The sequence below is a fragment of the Nannospalax galili genome, unplaced genomic scaffold (genome assembly GCF_000622305.1).
Source record: "Nannospalax galili isolate Female #2095 unplaced genomic scaffold, S.galili_v1.0 scaffold1118, whole genome shotgun sequence".
NCBI lineage: Eukaryota > Metazoa > Chordata > Mammalia > Rodentia > Spalacidae > Nannospalax > Nannospalax galili.
The window spans coordinates 703650-727341 of NW_008342011.1; the positions used below are offsets into that span (position 1 = coordinate 703650).

The following is a 23692-nucleotide window of genomic DNA, read 5'->3' on the forward strand; positions in this document are numbered from 1 at the left end:
TTCAATTCTTAAAAATAAAATGAAATTCACAGGTAAATGAATAGAACTCAAAAAAAAATCTTGAATGAATTAACCCTAGATTCAGAAAGATAAACAGCATACGTTATTTCTCAGAACTAGAGGCTAGCATTGAAATCTTAGATATGCATTTTTCAATGTGAAAAATAAGAGAGGGCAAAACTAATAAACAGTCATGGGTGGGTGGGGAGGAGGCTTTCTGGGATAGTTGTAGAATGCAGTGATATGAAGGGGGGAAGGGGAACATTAGATTAGGAAGGGTTAAATGGGGTGGGAATGGGAGGGCAGGACAGAGGGGGGGACGTATGGGGAGGGATAAGTAACATTAAAGGCCATTAGAAAAAGTAACATGGAAAACTATCACACAGTAGTTTCTTAAAGCATATATATCATATATATTTTATTACTTATGTATGTAATAAAAAGACATTAAAAGGAGCTATCCTGTAACAAGGGGACATTGCCCTTTCTAGCCATCACAGGATAATTTAGAAAACAAAACAAAACAAAACAAAAAACCCTCAGTGCCAGGAAGGCACTCCCTCTCTAGAATCTGTTGAGCAGGGCTTCCATAGACCCTCAAACAATATTGGTCATTGTCCCTGCTCTCCGTTACCCACCAACCCACCAAAACTGAATGGTAAAAATACTTGTTAGGTAGGCATGTCCTCTGAGAGAACTAGCACCGAACCCCGAAAGACTCAGAGGGGGAGACAGTCACTGTTCTCAACCAGTCAGCTTCAGTTGCATGAGGGGGAGGATCTAAGGACAGACGCTGAAGAAAGCCTCGGAAGGTCGCCATCTCAGTAACCATTTCAGCAAAAGCTCAGCCAAGATGTAGGAGAAAGGGCCCAATAAAAAAAAGAAAAGAAAAGAATGGAATGCATGGTGTCAGTTATGTTGGTTGGTGTTAGGACCTTGTGCCTTGGGGGGGAGAATTTGGCATTATAATACTACACACATGAGCTATAGAACAAACAAGGAGAAATCAAGCCAGTGCTGACTTCAGAGCCTCTCCGCTGGTTAATGTTCATAGTGCTGGAAGGTGCTATGTATGCTATTGAAAGGAAAAAAAAATTATCAACTTTACCCAGCTGTGAATTCTGTGAACTATAATAACAAATGGTCTGGCAAGATATGTCCACTGGTGCAATAATGGGACAAATATTATGGGAGTAACTAACCAGTCTTTAATTGGATTTAAAGTCTGCTTCATAGGATGGTGCCCATATTGACAATGATACCAGACCTTGAAACCTAAGGCTAGACAGGTCACAGAACATAGGGGAGAACCTAATACTAGTTTTCTACTAAATAGTTATCATATTAAACTGACTTTTAATGACTTCTTGTTATACTCATAGATTAATGCATCTCACAACTCTCACCAGAGAAGTTTCCTTATGTAACAGGTGGTGATTAACACAGAAAAACACAACTGGCCAACATGCAGAGAACAAGAGGCTACAGAGTGCTTATCTCTGAAAAGGACCCCCATATCAAACTTCTGCATGTCGAGGCTCAGGGATCATTGTGGAAGAGGGGACAGAAAGATTCTAAGAGCCAGTAGGAGTGGATGATCACAAGAAAACAGTTTTCTAGCAGCTGGTCAGTAAATCATGTGAACTCACAGAAATGGTGACAGCATGCACAAATACCATGTAAACTCAAACCAGACAAAAACCCAGCATAGACACCGGGAGGGGGTTAAGAGCTCCAACCCCACCTAAGGAAATTATGATATAAGATGACTGCTGGGAGGGGCAGAGACAATATCTTTCAATGGTGGAACGCTTGGTAGGTTTAATAGGCTCCAGGGAATGGACCCACACTGAAAGACATTTGGAGACACAAATTAGACTCTATAGCCATATATATATATATATATATATGAGTACATTAAAATTAGGCAAAGGCCAATAAGGAGAGGTGAGGATGGGGAGAAGATCTAAATACCATTGAATTATAATGTATAAAAATTGCAAGAAAAGACAAAATGTTAATGGGATTTTTAGCTCAAAACTTTATATTTTTATGTTCAATATATTTAACACACAGAGGAAATTTCATTAAACACTTAAAATATTTATAAATTCTGAATGGGGACCAGCCCTTTTCATTTAAAATGTATCTCCAAACAAATGTTAGTTGAGAAAGTCTAGCTAGAAAGTGTCATCACGAAATAATGCCAGCAATAGAAGAAAATCATTTGAAAATGCAACTGCCCTTGGAAACTAAACAACAGTGCTGCTAATATGAAAAATATAGCATTTTCCATAGTTGAAAAGATGAAACACAAAGACTTTCTGAAGCGGGACATTCCAGGAAGTGAGCTTTTTATTCAAGATGCAAGATAATGATGGAAATCCTGTCCTGCTCTGAGTGGGATTTATCACTCAATTTTATGCAGTGTTTTGTAAAAGTCAGGAATATACCTGGGCACTATGGTTCTCTGTAGCACAGAACTCAGGCTGGCTAGGGAAACCTGTGTGTTATTGACATTGCGTGCAGCTACATTGCTGGTACAGGCTCTGTTTTTCAAGGAGAGGCAAAACAGCATCGTCAGTGATATGGGAAAACCATCCATAATGAAAACCACCAAGAGCAGTGTACTGTGAGCCCTGTAGACAAGACAAATCCCTAAAAGGTCTGAGTGCTAGCAGCAATAGAGAAAGTGGCTGGTGAACTATGTAGTCATTGAAAAATGCAACAGTAGCCAGAGGAGCTGCAAAGAAAGATGCTCCCATGTGCACTCAAAAAGAGGAGGATGGGAAAGTGGGTTCTAAGCAGAGTTTGTGTAAATAGAAGTTAATCTGAATGGCATGTTTTCTTCTTTAAATATTTTCAGGGGAAGTTAGATATCCAGTTCCTGATGAGTTTTAATATAAAATGTGATAAAACTGGCAATCATCATACCTGGCCTAGGGTGCCTCTGCTTTTTTATCAACAGAATACGTAAATAATGCTAAAGAAAAACTACTCTTTCTGTGTTGAGTGCACTGATGACCAGCACCTCCTGTGTTATGTCTCTGTTGCATCAAGACCCTTCAGAGCTGGCCTTCTGTGAGAATTTAAAAACCAGGAGAACCTTATCATTTCATTATTGAGTTTATATCTCTCATTATTAACTTAGAAATGGAGGTTCTTAAAATTTAAAAGAACTGCCAGCAACCTCACAGCCAGGATAAACCCACACAGCCAGGATAAATCCTTGGCTGTCTGTATGTGCCACATGGTCAATTGTTAAAATATGAGTATAAACACACAGTTTACGTTAGTCACTGGCTTATGCTTAGCTTTATGCCTGCATTCCTGTCTTTGATCATTTTTTCCCAAGAATGCTTGGACTTTTGTACACCTCAAGTTCCCATCAACATTTTGGTTAACCTTAAGTAAACAGATAAAATATTGCTGTTTCATGTTATCCTCAATAATTACTGTAAGAAAAATAATTGAGATCAAATGTCTTCATTTGCATAAAACAGTCTAACATACATAACAAAACACAAATGGAAATTTTGTGTTTTAATAGTGACACAATGTTGGTGTAGTTGATATTTTATGAAAAATGTCTAAATTTGACTAGGAATAAAAATCTTTTGGAAAAAGTTTGAGTGCTGATTGTATATAGATGTTATACTAAAATAAGAAGTCATTTTAAGGAAAGATCTCTCTTATTTAGGTATTAACTCAAAGGGTGCTATTCCTCTAGATTTCAAATGTGTCTCAGATCCCGCTGGGAAAGCATAAAACTAGCCTCATTTAGGACGAGGCAATATGGCTGCATGAGTAGAGCTACCGTATGTGAACGTTTGCTTTAATGCCTGTTGAAAATTTTGTAGTTTAGGTCTCCCAGGGAGATGTCCATTGTGCTATTGTGAAATTCTATCAGCATGAACTTCTGCTGAATATTTTTCCTTCTTTTCAAAACCCATATTTTGGTAGAGCTAACTTCAGAGTTTAATGTTGCAACATCTGTGCTCATACACCTGGGAGCCATAGAAGATGTGTCCCGAAGATTATCTACATTCTTCTAATCTTATAAAATGCAGCAAAATGAGTGAAAGAAGTTACAGGTTTTTTCCTCGTGTGGAATTTTTTTTAAATGAACCACTTTCTGCCTCAGCAGAAATATTCTCACATTAAAAGAGAACCAGTGTTCTCAGAGCTACGAAGAACATTCCAACAACTGTAATAGGATATTAATTTGTTTTGTGTATAGATAATTCTTAATATATATGCGCGAGTTTCCACTAAGAGACTCCTTTGTGAATATACACAAAACCTGGATCCAGAGAGTCTTAAAATATTTTCAAACAAGACTCTAATAATAACTCTATGAATCAATAGAAAATAAAATAAATTTACCCACTCTGAATTTACTTGCTAATTTTCTTCTGTGGATCTACCAATAGCTCAATTGCATCTTTCTTTATAAACAGAAATTATAGTTTTATTACCATTTCTAAAACAAAAGAAAACCAATTTATAAATGAGAGAAATGCCTTCTACTCCATCCATCAACTGTTCTATCACTAGAGGATAAAATACACTGTGCCAGGTGTACAGTCTGAAGCCATATTCTAATGCCTCCGTGAGACAGTTCTGTCAATCAAATGTGCGGGACTATTTGTTGTTGAATGATAATGTAGAATATGTAAAATTTTATTTATTTATTTTTATTTTACGTGGATGAGTTTTTGTCTTTATGTACATAAGTGCATCATGTGCATGCAATGCCCATGGAAGCCAGAAGAAGGCATTGGATCCCCTGGAACTAGAGTTATAGGCAACTGTTAGCTGCTATGTGGTGTTGGGAACTGAACCTGGGTCCTCTGCAAGAGTAGCCAGTACTCCTAACCACTGAGCCATCTCCCCAGCCCCAAATATGTGAAATTTTATGGATTCCAATAGGTATAAAGAACAATGAATGGATTTGGGGAACTTTCATCTGTATTCTCTTGACTTTGTCATCAACTTATCAAATTGTGCTAAACACTAAATACTTATGGAATGTGTTCTGTGCACTGTGTTTTGTTGTAGTTGTTAGACATGTGCTTATGACTAAATATTCGCAAGTGCTGTGGTGTCAACATTGTATAGATGAATGTCCTCAAAAGGTAAGTTAACTATCTTGTCCAAGGTCACTCAGCCTGTCTTGGTGTAGAAGTTGGCTATGGGCTGCCAAGGATTCAATTGTCTTCCTTCCATTTGGTTGCTACTGTGGTTTTAGTGTCACCCAAGCCTTCATGTGTTAAATTTTAATCCCTATTGTCATATATTAAGTGGGCAGAGATTTGGAAATTTAATCTGATTGTGGTGTTTAGTAGTAGTTTGAAATCACTAGGGTAAAGCGTCTGTAATTCAATCCTAATGACTATAAGGAAAGACCAGGCACAGACACAGACACAGACACAGACATAAACACAGAAACACACACACATGAGCGCGTGCGCGCGCGCGCGCACACACACACACACACACACACACACACACACACAGAAATAAAATCTAAAGGAAAAATGATAAACTTCCATGGTCCTAGGCTGGCCTGGAACTCCCTATGTCTCCAAGGATCACCTTGAACTTCTTATCCTTTTGCCTCTGCCTTTCAAGTGCTGGAATTACAAACATGTGCCACCATGCCTGGTTTATGCAGTACTGGCAATTGAATTGGCTTTGTGCATGCTAGGTGCTACCTGTCTCTTGCTATGTTATGCCCTGCATCACTTTGGGATTCTGCCAACTAGAAGATCATCATCAGATGCAAGCCCTAGATCATCTACCTCCAGAAACATCAGCCCAAATAAGTCTCTTTTTCTTATAATTTACCCAGTTTGTCCTATTATTACCAACAGAAAATGGTACACTGTAAACACTTTTCTTATATACAACAGAATAACTGTTAACTCTGTCACTGACGCAGAATATGATGACAGAGGTGATGCACTGAAAGCATTTTCAATTTAAATACCAGGGATGCTCAAGGGAGGTCATATTATCATAGTATCTGTGATAAAGACAGGGAGGGAATCGTAGTTAAGTCAGGTCCCCTGGTATTGCTCTTTTACAGAGAAGAGTCAAATTTAAATAAATAAATTCAACTCCTCAGTTGCTACAAGCATAGAGCACAATTGGACCTTACTGGTTTCTCCCATGCTAGACCATCACTGACAAATGAGGGTTGGCCAGCCTGCACAGACGAGAGGTAGAATGGGCCCTTAACAATTCAACAATTAGAGTAAGGTTTCATGTGGGGGGCTGGGTGGGGAATGTGAACTTTTCCATTATGGGTAAAGTAAAAAAGTAGAGGATGCCAAAATTGTTCCATGTTTTTAATCCATTTGCCTTTTGGGGTATAATATGAAAAGCAAATAATTTTTGCAATAGAAAAATGAAGCAAATGGGCCTGCATTGTATAGTTTTCCTCCCAGTAGTAGAAGTGGAGTAATAACCTGCGTGTATCAGGATCTGGTAAAGGTTGTATCAATTCTCTCTTATCACTGGCAGACATAAAGGACTCAAATTTGCCGTTCATTTGACTTGCCACAAACATGGTGTCATGAGGCTGGTATTGGATTTGCAACAGAGAAAACCAGCAAAGACATAGAAACAGAACAGTGTGCTATAAATGGAGTGGAAATTTTTGAAAAAGTGTCAAAATCAGTACCATAACTTAGCAATTAAATTATGTCAATGTTCCTGCCAAAAAATGTTCATAATTTGGAAGCTGTACTGCAATTGACCTGATTTCACTGAGATCATGTCTGTGTTTTAATGTGGAAACAAACTGATCACAGTGTTCTATAAACAAGGTCTAAAATGTTATTATTTTATAATGGCTTTGCAAATACCTACTTATTAAGAACACTATGATATATTAGGTAGTGTAACAAATTATTTCATGAACTTTTAAAAGAGATATTTAAGAGTTGGTTTCTTATAATTCTTAAGTAAATATTAAATTCCTTTGGTATTTTAAAAATTTTTATAAAAATTTTTCTTTAATCCAATACTTTTTTTCCTTCTATCATATTAGAAATCATTATGACTCAATTTATGTTTTAAATAGGACTCAATAGTAGCAAAGTTTGCAATTTAGAAGGCTCATATCATGAGCGTATTTTAAAGAAGGTTTTTCTTTAATCATTGCCATATAAAAGAAAACAGAATGAAATCAATACAAAAGGTTTCATCAGTTTTTAGAACTGTTTTAGGGCCATTTCAGATTTTCTTGGAGTTCATCCCTCTACTGCATAATTTTGATTTTTTTTTTACAGACTTTCTTAATACTAGAGTGTCAAATTATCAAATGGAATATAAATACATCTTCATTCTACTTGGAAGGGGAAAAGCTGTTATAAGTAGCATCTTTTGCTACATTCTAGATTTTAGTCTAACTTCAAAAGCAGGTTTGGGATTACAGACATGTTCATTTTCCCCCATTATAGGCTACAGTTGTGTGAGGAAAACTTCTATAGTTGAATTCTAGGCAGAAATCCAAAGAATCTCTGTACTCCTGACTGGTTAATCTGTGAGTAGTCCTACCTTGTCCGGCCTCCTGCTCCTCTTGGTCATCTGTCAGGGGAATCACTTCTGGTTCCTCCAGAACTGTGGCGTCTTCTTGGTTTGATGAAAGCTCTGAATAGAACGAAGCAGAAGAATACTCAAAGATGTTTAAGTTGGAACTCATTGAGAAAACACATTTGACTACAGCACAGAAGTGTGTCTATATCCTCCCTAGCTTCAAGACACACAAAGCTGAATGTTTCCAATCCTCTTGCAGTCACAACCCCACATACACAGATGCTGCTCACACACACTTTCTATAGAGAAGTCATGGTCCACAGCTTCATTGCCTTCTTTGATAACAATATGTTCTGGTTTCAGTACCTTCTGTTTCAATCGATGAGCTCTGGGACTCTGTCTCAATTTTTATTTCGCTCTTCGCTGAATCATTCTCTTGTCCTGTTAAGAACAGTGGTTGAAAATAAAAGAAATATGATACACATGCCATGCCCATGGCTTTATCCTAGGTCTGGAAAGAAAACCTTTCAGAGGCCACGTTTGAATCAACTTTAGTGCTTTACAGTGGAAGTGCAGCACAGTAATATCAGGTTACAAGTCATTAAATTTACATCAATTATTTTATGAGGCCTATCCAGATAATTTGGGCAAAACCCCTCTTCTTTTATTGATATAATTAGTATTTAGCTTATCATTGTCTTGGACATGAGTAGATCCAGTCTGGACAGTTTGAACTTTTAAAATAATTTCTGGCATATGCCTTATATTTAGTACCTTTTAAAATTCAGATATTTTCCATTTTTAGGATTCCCTCCACAATTAAACACTCATTACACTTCACTCCTCCATCAACAGTGCATAGGAAGCTAAGGGAGAGGATGACACAGCATCTCAGTCATCCTCTTAAGGACAGTGGCTGAATGCAGAAAAGGTAAAGAGACTTTGGCCAATCTTGGTTACTTCAGGGATCACATCCCCTGACTTCTCCCCTATAGGCTTTTGAACATTTAAGTACCTACTTATTAAGAGAGGAAACTGAAATTTGTCCATTTTGCCTCATGCTAATGAAAGATTTTATGCTGAGGATATCTTACTGTTGAACTAAAATAATAAATAAATAAATAAATAGAAAGGAAAGAAAGAAAAAGAAAGAAAGAAAGAAAGGAAAGAAAAAAAGAAAAGAAAGAAAGAAAGAAAGAAAGAAAGAAAGAAAGAAAGAAAGAAAGAAAGAAAGATATCTAGAGTTCAGACTGGCTACAGGATTACCTTCTCCTATCTGTGACCGTATGACCAGTTTTCCCATTCCTATCAGTCCTGTTCATGGGATTTGGTTTAGAAATAGTACTGGAGCAGACACAGTGTGCTTCTGTGCAAAAGCTTAAGATCCATTGCAAGCCTCTTCCAGCTCTCTGCACTTAGCAGACTCTGCTCTTACAGCCTAGATCTGGAAATGAAATTGTGTGGCGCAGAGCCAAGCAGAGCCAGGCTGAACATAACAAATCTTTGTTCTGAGAGCCACTGAGATTTGGGGGCTTATTGTTTACTGCAGCAATGCTAACTTATACATCCTTTCATCCTGGATCATCTGCTTTGATGTGTCTATTCTGAAACCATCCACTCTGCCCCTTCCTCATAGTTCCTTCTGTGCTAGTGTAACTACAAGCCAAATCACAAAACCAGAAACAAAACAGAACAAACCAATTTTTTAGTGACATCCATTCCTAAGCTCAATTTCTATGCAAAGGATCCATAAAATAATGAACCCTAACATATATTCACCCATGAGCGATTGAAGTGAGCCCTCAAGCTGTCTTGGATGACTCTCATTACTCGCTAAGTTCAGAGATGCTGTTAAGTATTGATGGCTCTGTAAAATGCTTCTCTTTTTCATTCTTATTCCCCTTCCCCTTTCCTCCTTTGAGGCACATAACCCAGCATTAGATCCTCCATTTTTTTCTCCCGTGATCTGTGTTTGATATTGATAGCAGGAAGAACTTTTAAAATGGAAATCTGATCAAGACATTTCCTTTGAGATGAGTCTCATTCCTCTCATTCTTCCTCATATTATGGTCCATTGACAAGCAACAATGGAATTATCTAGAAGCCTTTTAAAAGGCAGAATTTCAGGCTCCCTCTAGTTACACAGAATTGTAATCCACAATTTTTTCAAGATCTCCACTTACTAAAGCTTTAGAAGTGCTGGCCTCTAGGACCCGAGTGCATTGTGAATTGCCAAGCTCATGATGGTACCAGACTGCCTTGGTACCACACATCTATTACCTGTACGCAGCAAGCTAGCCTGTGAGGGGAGCACTGTGACCTTCATTGTGCTTTCAAAATTCATTACCAGGAATGTCTGATTACAAATGCCATCTTTCTTTGTGCTTTGTCTGAGGATCTCTTCATTTTGCATTTTAAAATTGAATTGCATGAAGTAAAACACAAACCATGACTACAGCCTGATGACTCTTAACATATATTTACACAAGTATCTTCAGGTGCAGTCCCCACTCAGATCATTGTGTCTGATCTGGATTTTCCCTCCTCATGATGTGGAAAGAGTGATGGTGGTCCTGGAGCAGAGGAACCCTATCTGACTGAGTTCCTGCCTGTCCTTGTGCTGCATTAGTTTCAATCAGTGGCTGGAAAAGCACAGTTTGTTAGGGCCAGGCACTGCTGAGGTGAGCCTGCTTGAGGTGGGATTGAGGCTCTGGGTGAGCAGCAGAGTTTTCTTGACCCTTCACTGTGAAGATGAAAGGCCATTTCAATGCCTTTTTGGGAATATTTCTCTCCCTCGCCCTCCTCATTTGTCTCTATTCCTGACCACTTTCACCTGTGCATTATATATTTTGGCAATCATTCTTGAGAAAGAAATCTATACTTTCTTTTACTTCCTCATTTTTCTGAAATGCAGTGTGATAACTGAAGGAGACATGAAGTGCCCAGCTTTGAAGTACACTTTGAAATTCAAGAATGATCCTGAGTGCTCAATCCAGAGCCCACGGGGATCTGATAGACTAAAGACAAGGCTTGCATGAGATCCTGCCCTTCAGCCCAGCGCCTGTGTAGCTCTCCAGCCTGGTTGTTCTCTCTGCCTCTCCGACTGAGGCGCATCCTTCCTGCTTTAGTGGCCCCCGTGGGGCTAGCTTTGTTTGCCTTTATAGTCAATGGAGTAGAATCCCCACAGTCCTCTGACCTAATCCTCCTGGCAGAGAAGAAAGTAGAACACAAAGGATTCCACAGTTTATGTATATATTTTTCATACCGTGAACTCAATCATCCATGCTAATGGGAGGCGGCCATTAGAACAGATAATCCACAAATCCAATCACTTTTCTTCAGAAATGGATCACATGATTGTTTCTTGAAGCCCTGGTAATTAAGTTTGGCTCAAGCTAATGCTTTAGCTTTGATTAATTTGCATAAAAATTGGTCTAGGGACCAGTCTGGAATTAAGCATTTCTAGGGCTACACCTAAACCCGTTGTGTAAACGGACTGTTTTTGGACAAAGGCAATAACATTATAGCTTTATGGCTTGCAGGTTATTAGATGCTCAGATTTTTCTAAGAACAAAGGCTTTGTTTCTTTGATGTTTGTCTTAAGGAAATAAATTTCTGTCTTTGTGTTTAGTTGGAAATTTACTGCTAATATTCAACATTCTGTTTTTGCCATGTCTAACTTAAAGCACCCCAGAATAAAAGCAAAAATTAAATGTACATTAACATGAATTTGATTATCACGTAAACATTCTGAGTTTTCTAGGACCTGTAAAACTGACTTTTCTAATGTAAATTATTTGTAAGATAATTGTTTTGTAGCTCTAACAAATGGTATTTCTTATTGGATACACTGTGGATGCAATAATAAAAATATTGAAAATTATGCATAATTTTACAATAAAAGGGATGGCTAATTTTAATATTATGATCATTATTGTTTTGTGTGTATATACACATATATGCACACATGCATAATGCATATATATGCATATGCTTACATGTTAATTTCCATGTATCTCTGCATACATGTATACAAAAAATATGGTCTGGAAATATATCTTGGGGTCAAAATATACTTATCCTTTATTTTTTGCATTTTATTTCATATTTTATAAAACCATCCACCATTATTACAATCTCCTCAGAAACCTGATATTGAAAAGATGTAATATTCTGTGTGGTAGATGAATTTTTGGGTAGTATTTTTATATGTGTGCCATTAAACGCTACACTGTAATGTATGAAAAAATATCTCTACATTTTTTTTTTTAATCAAAATTGTTGGTAGCAAATCATGCCCTTTAGTCTTATATTAATAGGGTGAATGTGTTTGGAAAGTTTTCCCACCAATTTCATATATTTTCATTTATTCAAAAAAAGGTTTTCTGTTTCTATTTTTGTATATTTCTTTACAAAGTAAAGAGATAAAGGCATCTTTTTATTTGTAATTATTTCTTCTCTTGCAAACTGCAATTGAGTAGCTGAGTCTTTTGTCCATTTTCCTCTTGGTAATTATTTTGTTGTAGTTCTTTGTTAGTTTAGTTTGTTTTTTGTACTGATTATTTTATTTCAAAGAAGAAAATTAAACATTTGTTATTTAGGTTAGACTATACTTCCCAGTATACATATTCTTTAGACTCTGACTTGATGTTTATTTATCCTATCAAATTCATACAATCAGATTTATCCTGAACCATATTGACATGAGCATGCATATGTTTATTATAAATATATCCAGATGTCTGTATTTTATTATATATATAAAATTATGTGCATGAAAACCGAATTTTTAAGACTGTATTTTAGAGATGATATTGGTTCATAACAAAATTAAAAGGAAGGTACAGAAATATATGTCTCCTGCCTCCAGTGCAAGCCACACTTCCCCTACTATCCACTTTCACAACCTGAGGGGTACATCTGTTAAAACTGACACCCCACGCTGTTGTCACCATAGAACACAGCTTGCATTGAAGCTGATGTGGGGTTTACTTTTGGAGTTACAGAGTCATGAGTTTGGCTAAATGTGTAATGACATGCGCCACTGTAGTGCATTCTGGGTATTTTCACTGCCCTAGCATGCCTCTGTCTTCTCCCTATTCATCCCTCTCTCTTCCTGAACTCCCAGAAGCCCTGGTCTTTACTGTCTCTATACTTTTGCCTTTTTACAGAATGTCACATAACTGGAATCACGCAGCCCGCAGCCTTCCCTGACTGGCTTCTTTCACTTAGTAATATGCATTTAAGTTTTTTCTCTGATTTTTCATGGCAGCATAGCTCATTTCTTTTTAGTGCTGAATAATAACCTTTAGTTCTTTGATTCTAATATTTTACAGTTTCAGTTTAAAATTTCATCTTTGCTTCTACTGGATTTTATGTTGGTATAAGGAATGAAGTTGGGATTCAGTTTATTTTTTTCCAGTTGGCCAACTAGTTGTCTTAATGTCCTTTACTAAGTCATCTGTCTTTGAAATGCCAGCCAGCATATGTACTTGGGTCCATTCTAAACTCTTTAGTCTGCTTCATTGATCTGCCTGTCTATTCCTACAGCAGGACTACACTGTTAATCACATTTTAAAAACATTCCTTGTCATTTGTAGCCTATTTGTTCCATCATTGCTGACCATATTGTATCTGTGAGTTCCCTGTTGGATTTCCTGCAGGTTTTGCTCTGTATTGTGTCTTGCCTCACCATCTGACACATGAAGACTCATCACTGTTGTATTGAAGGTGGGACTTAAATTTTCATCAGTATAAAATGACTGACTCGCTTGAGACTTTTTGTAGAATACTAACTGGACAGGTTCTAAGCCATCTTCTTTTTGATGTTCATTTCTCAAATATACATGTTTTTCTAACTTTATCCTTTTAAACCTTTGAAGTTTATTGAATTTAACTAAATCTTAGCATTTCTTAAACTTGATGAAATAACCTAATTATACCTACTGTCACACTTGTTTGTTTGTATTTCTGTTTTTTGATATATTGTACCTTCATTACAGTGCTAATTATATTTATTACTACATGAATTGCTGAATATGCACACTCCTGTTTGGTATGAGTTTGGGGCAATTAAAAAAGTAGTTTTTCAATACTATGAAGACTTACTTCTATTTATATCATTGAATAAGTGTGTGTGTGTGTGTGTGTGTGTGTGTGTGTTTTGAGAAAGCGTCACGCTTTCATATTGACCTTGAACTTGGAATCTTCATGCTCCGGCCTCCCAGGTACTGGAGTTACAGGTATGCACCTTCATAATTTAATTATGATAACAAATTTCTCAGAAACATTCTTAAAGATAATTTGTATTCCTAGAATGTATAACGCAGGAATTTTAGTTTGGTGGTCTCCTTTACAGAAGTCAGCACATGTACCACTCTTGGGGCACTCTGCCATAATCTTTATTTTATAGCCCATGTCATTAACAATCCATGCCAAGCATGGTGACCCATGCCTACAATGCCAACACTTGGAAGGCTGAGGCAGGAGGACCACCATGAATTTGAAGCCAGCCTGGTCTACACTGTGAGTTCCAGGATTGCCTAGACTACTGGGTATGACCCTGAGTTTTCAAAACAAGCAAGACTCCCCTTCCCTTCCTCATTCCTCCCCTTTCTCCTTCATTCAATCATCTTATAAACCTTCAGAAAACTAATAGGAAGGTAAACAAAAAATACAGAGAACTCAAGAAAGACACATATTTTTATAATAATCACCTGGGTTAGAAGCCCTCACATGCCTCTTCCTGTCAATCTCCATCCCAGTCACTGAAGTCTAATCAATACCCTTATATCCTTTAGCATCCCTTACCTGAGTTTGGAGAGTTTCCTTTCTTGCATGCTGTAACTGGCCTCAGTCCATAGGACCATGAGCGTCTCCAGGATTATGACCAGCACCTCTAGCTACCTTAGCTTCCCAGGATGTTCAGTTCTGTCTCTCCTATGCAGGGAGCCTATTGAGCTCTTCCTGAACTCCTCTTCTCCTTGGATCATGGCCTGGAAATGCTCCAGGCAGTCATGTGAGGCAGTCACAGAGTTCACCTTATTACCTGACTCTCAGAAACCATTGAGACACAGAATTCAAACATCCATTGGTACATTTACCTTTCATGACAATGGAAAAAAAAACACAACAAAGGGAGATGCTATTTCTGTCTTCCATGAGAATAAGCAACACTTTCATTGAATTTGCCTTGCTCTTAATTTCTTCACGTATCTTTGAATTTCTTCCTTGGACTAATATCTTCCTACTTGTGGAACACTAGAAATCTCTGGAAGTCCTCGAAAATGTTCTTAATTAACCTGTATTCTTGCAACATATGTTTCCTGCTGGGTTTATAGTTCTTGGCTGACTACTGACTTGTTGCACTGTCTTTTGATTTCTACTGTGTCTGTTGGAAACTTAGCTATAGGGAAGGTACTTAGCTGAAGACTGCCTTTTGGATGTTCTTTTTATCTCTTGATCTAAACAGCTTCACTATGATGGGATTAGTTGTGGATTTATTTTTATTTATTCTGCCTGGAGTTCAAAACATTTGGAGAACTTTGTCCCAGATCTTTCCTCCATGTAGCAAGTTTCTCACACCATGTCATCAAATAGTGCTCCTTCTCCTCATTTTTTTCTCTCATTTAACTTATGATAGACTTTACCACTGTATACTTAACACCTTTCCCTGTAGTGTTTGCCTTCTTTTTTCTTTTCTATCTTATTTTTCATATACTATTCATACCTAACCTATGGTTTACACACTGTCTTTCATTTATACCTGCTATGTTGTTAAACCGTGAATCTCTTCATTCAGGTATTAAGCTCAGCTGTAGCATGTTGGATTTCTACCTTGTCTTCCCTTATTTTCATTTTCAATGTCCATTCTCAGGTAAAAATTTCTATCTTGTCTTAACTCCTTCACACATATTCAGTGTCATTATTTTAATCTTTGTGTCTATAAGCAGTATTTTCAGCTCATGTACTCCATCTCTCCCATCTCTGAGTTTCTTGTTATTTTCTGTTTGGTTACTATTTGCATCGATGTGCTAGATATTTTATTTCACAAATCATTTAGAAATAATGTTGAATGTACATAAGGCCCTCTCGATCCTCTAGTTAATATTTTATATGTGTTTTTCTTGGGTTCTCGGGAAAACTGGAAGTTGTGCCGACCTTAATTTACTTTGGGGATTGAGATAGTTTGAAAATGAGCAACAGACCTCAGAAAGCCGACCTTTAGCTGGATCATACTTCCTGCTAGTGGACATGTCTTTGGGCTTTCTACCTAAAACACAGAGGGTTATTAGAGTCCCTTGCCGTCTTCTACAACAGCTCTTCAGATATTCTTTGCAGAATTAGCAAGTTCCCTAAGATGCAGATAATTTTAAACTCTGGGATTACTCTCTGGAGACTCTCCTTATCCTGGACCTAGCCTCTATTGTCTTGTTAGTTTGCTAACACCTTTTAACAGTCTCTTGCTCCTATGTATGTGTGTATACATATATATGCAATATATTATATATGTTAACTTTTATATTACACATAGAGCTCATATATGAGTATATATGTAAAACAATCTAATATAGAATATGTATATTTATGTTTGCTGACCTAGTTTTTTTAGCAAGAGAAATGACCCCAATTATTTTGACTTTTATTCCTGAGATAGAAGTCATTATCTTTGCACTTCTAAACAATATGTACTTTTCTTTTTAAAAAGATATTTATTTATTTATTATTTTTATTTTATGTGTTTAAGTGTACTGTCTGCATGTTTACAAGAGTACCCATGTCATGCAATGCCTGTGGAGATCAGAAGAGGGCGTCAGATAGCCTGGAACTGAAGGTACAGATGGTAGTTAGCCACCAAGTGGGTGCTAGAAACTGAATCCGGATCCTCTACAGAGCAGCCAGTGCTCTTAACCACTGAGTCATCTCTCCAGCCCCAATATATACTTTTCAAAGTAGAAAGATATTGGGGCACAGTATCTTGATAGTAATTTTGAAATGTTCACTTTAACACCTTTATGCATTTCCTTGCCCCTTTCCACACCACACCTTCTAGCTGTGCCTGTCTCTGTTTTGAATTTTGCTTTTCTCCTATACTTACTAGATACAAGACTTTGGTTAGTTTATTCAGAAATGATACCTGGACGGTATATTTTCTTAATCTTTATAGTCTTGAGAAAATATTCCTTTGGACTTCAAGCAGGAGCATCAACTTTAGTGGTGTGGAAATGGCATCCTGAAGAGCTATGCTGCTGTTTCCTTCTAGCAGTGAGGGATGGAGGCAAGCTAAGGTTAATCTAATTCTGGTGATATTGTGAGCAACTGATTTTGTCTTTCCTACATACATTAAAAGCCTTTCTTTGCCATTGATCTTCAGAAATCTTGCAAGGTATGGAGGTGTCTGTTCTTATTTGGATTTTCACTACCTTTCCATATAAATATAATATATATTCTTATGTTTTGGGCAGAGAAACTGGATTGCATTAGGAAAACTTTTTTCTATTATTTTTCCAAAGATTGCCTCATTTCTGTTTGCTCTGTTTACTCTTCTTTGTATTCCAAGGATATGCAGATTTATCTTCCAGGTTTATTCTCCATATGTCCCATATTTATTCTCATTCTTACAGCATATTCATTTCAGTGGTTCTAAGACCATTGCTTATAGAATCCAGGCAGGTAACAATAAACAACATGAATGGAGCCAGCCTGGTTGAAAGGTATTGAGCGACAAGGACTGTGGACAGCAAAATACCACATCAAGATGCTGGCTCCTAACCAGGGGGTATTCAGTACTGATAAACATTATCAGAGGAGTCCCATCCCTAAGATCCTATATACCAATGTCACAGGAGAGCCCACCAAGGAAGTGGGGGGGGGAGCAAGAATTCCACTTTTCTAGAAAAACTCACAGCTGATTTTTTTAGTACGTAATACTCCTTAATAGAAAGAAAATGCTGAGATTTCTCATAACTTACCATTAGGAAGGTCTTGGCCACACACAAAATGATCAGTCACTTTACTGTCCTTTACAGCACTGTCGTCCTGTGCAGAACCTGACAACAAACAAGTGGAGTCTTGTTAACACCATCTTCCCCTGGGACAAAGGGCAGTCTCCATTACTAACATGACAGATGTGCATTGAAGAGAATGCAATCTACTATTGAAAAATGTAACCATTAAAACACTTAAATATTTTCACCATCAAAGAACACTTTCGTAACATACTCTCTAAGATAGCTACACAACACTTCAAAAGCGGAGTATAGTGGGGATGTCTTTTTACAACAGAGAAAAGTATAAAGCAGGCTTTGTACATCCGTGAAAGAGTTAGAATTGCAGGAAAGGACATGAAAGGGAGGCAGAACAGAAAGGATTAAAGGAATATCTAATTTTAATCTTCTTAGTGTTTCCAGTACTCTAATTGTTTACATATGGGAGCCTCAAGTCCCGGACAGGGTCGGATACAGCATCTTGCAGATGCAGTTATAAGTAAGGGTATCTTCTGCAGGTACCAAACCAGCTAAACAAGAAGGAGAAGGGAATGCAGACCTTGGATTTTCACCTATATAGTACACTTTTAAATGTGCAGTCAGCACATGCCCACATAAAAAAAATATTTTCTCCAGTATCCCATGCTGAAAGAAAGACCTTCTAGAAGAGACTTCACAGTATTCTGACAATTTACTAGGCCACTTTGTAGGACTTTGAGCTGAGACAATGGTGGGTCAATGATGGGGAGGTATACACCTTGATGAGAACTTAATTACACACACCCCTTCCCCTCTATTTAAACCTAAACCACACGCTAGTACTCTAAAGGCAGACTTGGGCGGGGGGAGTCACTGGACTTCTTTATCTGTTCCTCTTTCCAGTGTGATCATATTGAATAAATCTTACATTTTTGTGTAAAATATATTATTTTTATTACATTTTATTTATTATTTATTATGTCTGTTTCTGTGCAGGCATGCTACATGTATGGAGACAGCAAGGCATGCACATGGAGGTCAGAGAACAATTTTCACAAATCTGTTCTCTCCTTCCACTATGTGGGTTCCAGGAATCAAACTCAGGTCATCAGGTTTGGAAGCAGACACCTTTACTTGAAAAGCCCTTTTGCCAGCCTCTACACATCCACTTTTTATATTATAGTTTAAACTACAGAAGAAATAACATGGCTCAAAGGGTACTGTGATGATGGACTCTTGCAAAGCTAGAATGTGGGATGTTGGAGCCAAAGAGCCTAAAGAATGTTCAGCAGTAATACAGGAAATAGGTCTTTCATTAGTGTTTCAAGTATTTATTACGGGCTAGCTAAATAGCAGATACTGTTCTGGACTCTGGGGAGCCAGTGGGGACTAGATGATCAGATGCTTACCCTCATGAAGCTTACAGTTCTGTAGACCATTCCTACATAGCTGTGAGGACCAAAATTCAAAGCTATTTAAAATTCACTAGCTAATTGTATCAGCATGCAGCTGGGGGAGGAGGGGCAAACTAGAGACCTCAGTTTTCTGATGCCTTAATTGCCTACGATCACTTCTCCTCTGGGTTTTTATCTTTCAGTTGAGTTCTAACACTCTGACAGAGCAAAATCAGGTGGAATCTGAAATAAATGATGCTTTTTGTTTGCTTCCTTTTCTCCTCTTTCTTCCATCCACTCCTTCTCAAAACTGGAAGGTGGCTTCAAACAACATAGTTTGAACTATTATGAGAAAGCTTCTTTCTTCAGCCTGCCATAATAAACATTTGATGGACAAGTGAGAAACTTGGCTAGTTAACATATGATTCAACTTTAATAACCAGGGAAGCAAGTATACATCGAAGTGTGTAGCTTTAATTAACTGCAAATAAACCCCCAGAGGCAAATGTTTAATCATCTGCATTGCTTCTCATTTCTTTCTGAGACTGACAATAAGTTTAAAAGTCACATTTTGGAAGCAAAACTGAGTATAGACATGTTTTCTCAAGCTGTTATGTCACTCAGATCAAAATGGCACAAACCAGTTTCTGTTTAAATATCCCTTCTTTTAATTTATAACTGCTGGGGGAGGGAGAGTCGGTCTTTTTTTAGAGTGTGGCCTCTGATGACCAGCCTGCAAACTATCTCAGTGCAATAGTGCACTTTTTTTTTGTATTTTTGAAGCAGGGTCTCCCTGTAGCCCCAGCTGTCCTGGAACTCACTATGTAGACCAGGCTGGCCTTGAATTCACCGAGATCTGCTTGCCTCTGCCTCCCAAGTGCTGCACTTTTATCTTGGGGGAGATCACCAGTTGTCTAATTGGACTTAAGGCCCCCTCAATAGGAAAGAATTCATGTGTGGTACTGTAAACATAGCCAGAACAAATGACCCTAGAGAAAAAACCCTCTTCTGATACTTCCTCGACTAATATAATTTCTTACTATATTCTAAATACATATCATTTACAACCAAGTATATCTCTTACCACTCATCAAAGAAGGATCTTTTTGCAACAGATGGAGACTATTATAAAGCTCCACAACTGGTCAAATTCAGAGAATAAGTGACTGTGAGGTGCCCAGCCCTAAGTGACACATGTACAATGCAACCTCTGCACCTAAGGTTCAGGGAACATCATGGAATAGAGAGTGGAAAGAAAGCAAGAGCCAGAGGGACAAGACACCTGCTGCTACTTAATGCATTATAGACAAGACAGGGAACTATATCAGTGAAATGTTCACAGTATGGTTGTCCAAGATCTGTATATAAGTACAAAACCAGTTGCTAGACCAAGGCGGATGAGGAAAATGCCATAGGGCCCCACCTCACAATGGAGAACTACATGCAATCAATGGCTACTGAGAGAGCATCAGTTTTCTCCAGGGACTAACTCCCTGAGAGTGTGAGTTCCAAGTGGACAGCCTTAAACACAGATACACACAAGCACTGCTAAATGGAGTCAGTGCATTATATATAACATACGTATATTTATAAATGTATATATGTAACAATATCAAAAAAGTGCAAGAAATTGAGAGGGAGTGGGGCATGGAAGGAGCTGGAGGGGGCCTGAAAGAAATGGAAATAATGAAAATACAGTACACATATATGATAGTCACAAAGCAAAACCGAAATCAGAATAAAAACAGAGAGAGAGAGAGAGAGAGAGAGAGAGAGAGAACCAAAGGATTATATGAGTGATAAAACTGCTTAATCCTGCATTTCCGGAAAGAAGACTAATGCTCCACTGACTACCTCCTTGCCCAGGCTCCAGCAGGTAACCCTGATCAAGCTCAATGGGCCTCACATAGAAAGGAGACACGAACATAATGGACATGGGAGGGGACGCCTTTAGAAGGGTGCCAGAGGTAATGAGAGAGGGGAACAGGGGTCCGGGGTCCAAATGACTAAAATTCACTATACAAATGCATAAAGCTATCAAAGAATGAAAGATGGAAAAATAAGACATACATGTATGGATGCAGGGAAACATAACTACCACTGAGCATAAATTTTATCTCAAAAGAAAGTAGGTTTTAAAAATTAGAGTAAAAGAGTGTGGCCCCTGGTAGGCCAACTGCACTCCAGCAGATGGTGGCAAACTCAAGAGCATATGGGCAGCACATATGGGACTTGGGTTTAAAAAAAATGTGGAAACAAAGTTGGGTGGATAGGGATGGAAGGTAGACATGGGACGACTTGGGGAGGTGATATGAATATGTAGATGAGAAATACACTGTATAAATTATCAAAGAACTAAAAAATTTTAAAATATGCCTATTTAATGTGAGAACCTTCATTGGGATTGAAGCAAAATCCTTCAGATGCACTTTCCATGTTAACGCAGAAAATCAATGATGGTTTTCTTAGCTGGGCACAATTATTTGTGTCAATGTAAGTTTAATATTTGGAAACATTTTAGTTTTACTGTTTATAGGAAATGTTGTCACTTGGTAGTAATCTTTCACGACACTTCTCTCAACATTAATATTTTGGGATTACCTAAGAGTTCATATGTACTTAAAGTATGCTCATTTATACAAGAAAATAACTGAATAAACATTATATTTTCATACCAAATATTACTTAAGAAATGTTGCTTTGTTTAGGTTTGTATGGAGTTCGATTTTTCTTACATAATAAATTCCAGCCTGGGCTGGACCTTGAGATCTTCTTGGTTTACAGGTGTGTGCCTTCATGCCCGGCTAAGAAATATCTTTTTTTCCATAAGATTTTTATTCCCACTCAAATTTAGACATTTTTTTCATAAAATATCAACTATACCAACATTGTGTCACTATTAAAACACAAAATTTCTATTTGTGTTTTGTTATGTATGTTGGACTTTAAAAAATTTTTTTAAATAACTACATGATTAGAAGAAGCATTTCACTACAGCTTTAACATATTCAGTAACACACTCTAGAGCAAGAGTACATCTCTTTCACAAGTGGGTGCAAGTTTCTAGGTTCACAATTGAGTTAATACAGTTATGCAATACTGAACTCAGTATAAGCCCTGTAAGACATAAAATGTATGTTGGACTTTAAAAAATTTTTTTAAATAACTACATGATTAGAAGAAGCATTTCACTACAGCTTTAACATATTCAGTAACACACTCTAGAGCAAGAGTACATCTCTTTCACAAGTGGGTGCAAGTTTCTAGGTTCACAATTGAGTTAATACAGTTATGCAATACTGAACTCAGTATAAGCCCTGTAAGACATAAAATTGAATGAGTTTTTAACCTTTAACCTGGAGATTGCAATGGTATTGTTTATCACCTCTCCTAATTAGCATGACATAAATTTCCATGCATCCTCCTCAGATATAATACATTTTTAAAAAATTTGTTGATGTGTGTGTGTGTGTGTGTGTGTATCACACAGAACATCCCAAACCATCTTATTCAACTATACACCCACTTCCCAGATGGCACCCTCCCATAGCCTCCCTCCCCCCAGAAATATCTTTTAAATTACTGTTTTCATTGCGCTTATAAGCTTGTAATTTAATGATTTATATAAGAGTAGGTGAAAATATTTAAAAAGTTAATCACGAACTGCATGTTTTTTTGTAAAAAAAAATACAGTTTCTTTAATTTTGACTTCTTTAGGGAGTTGACTAAACATTACTTGATGCACTTTCTAAGCTTACAAACTCTACATAGTCTAGTGTAATCTATAGACTGTATTTTATTAATCCTAAACATCTGAACATTTATTTACTAACTGAACATTTAATGCTACCAAATAAACTATGCACATTATAACTGCTAATGTGTATCTTGATTTCAGAAATAAAATATATGAAAAAAATGCACCTTAGAAATATGCTTTTTGAATATATTTTATTGATCTATGCAAACATATATTTCTTTATGTGATAATAAAGATTTCATTTGTATATGACCATCACCAAGCCTAGTCTGTCTCAGATGTGAGCTTATCTCCAAACATGCTTCTATCTCCATATCTGTCAATAAAGCCAGGTAAGAACTATGAGCCCATGACAGTATTTACAAATAGCCATGTAGCTTTGGAAGACTGTTTCCATTGAAGTAACTCTATCAAAAACACTACTTGAATTTCCAGCCTCATAAACTTTCACCACAATGGATTTGATCCCGTGTGTTTTTTAAATTATTTATTTAATAACCATATAATTAGAAGAGGCATTTCATTACAACAGCATTGACATATTCAATAACAATTTGCAGAGCTAAGATGTGACTCTTTCAAAATTGGCTGTAAATTTTCAGGTTTACAGTTGAATTGATACAGCTATACAATATCGTACTCCATATAAACCCTATAAGACATAAAATTAAATGAGGTTTTAAACTTTAAAAAAGATCTCCATTTCATTATTAAAATACACAGTTTCACACAGAAAAATTCATTTTTAATAACATTGAAACTAAGATGCACATGCATTTCTAATCTCTATATGTCTGATTATTACTAGTCACAGTCGGTTACTTTCTGAGCTCCATGGCATCTGAGCATGGATATAAAGTCATCAGTTAGATTTCAATGGTGATGTTTGTCACATCTACTAATTATTAAGGAGCAAATTTTTATGCTTTGAAGAATTTTATTTTATACACCCACTTCCCAGGTAGCACCCTCCCATAGCCTCCCTCCCCCGACTAGAGCCCTTATACTCTGATATCCCTGCTATTGTC

At 37.2% G+C, this 23692-nt stretch overlaps 1 protein-coding gene across 1 annotated transcript in view; it reads right to left on the reverse strand.

The window, feature by feature from the left end:
- Nucleotides 1–23692, reverse strand: part of Macrod2 (mono-ADP ribosylhydrolase 2) — a 2130377-nt gene that overhangs the window by 96918 nt on the left and 2009767 nt on the right. The window contains exons 12-14 of the mRNA XM_029565754.1: nt 17517–17594; nt 7912–7986; nt 7567–7659 (exon numbers count right to left, since the gene is read on the reverse strand). Of these exons, the coding sequence (XP_029421614.1) occupies nt 7567–7659; nt 7912–7986; nt 17517–17594 (246 nt within the window). The remainder of the gene's footprint in view (nt 1–7566; nt 7660–7911; nt 7987–17516; nt 17595–23692) is intronic.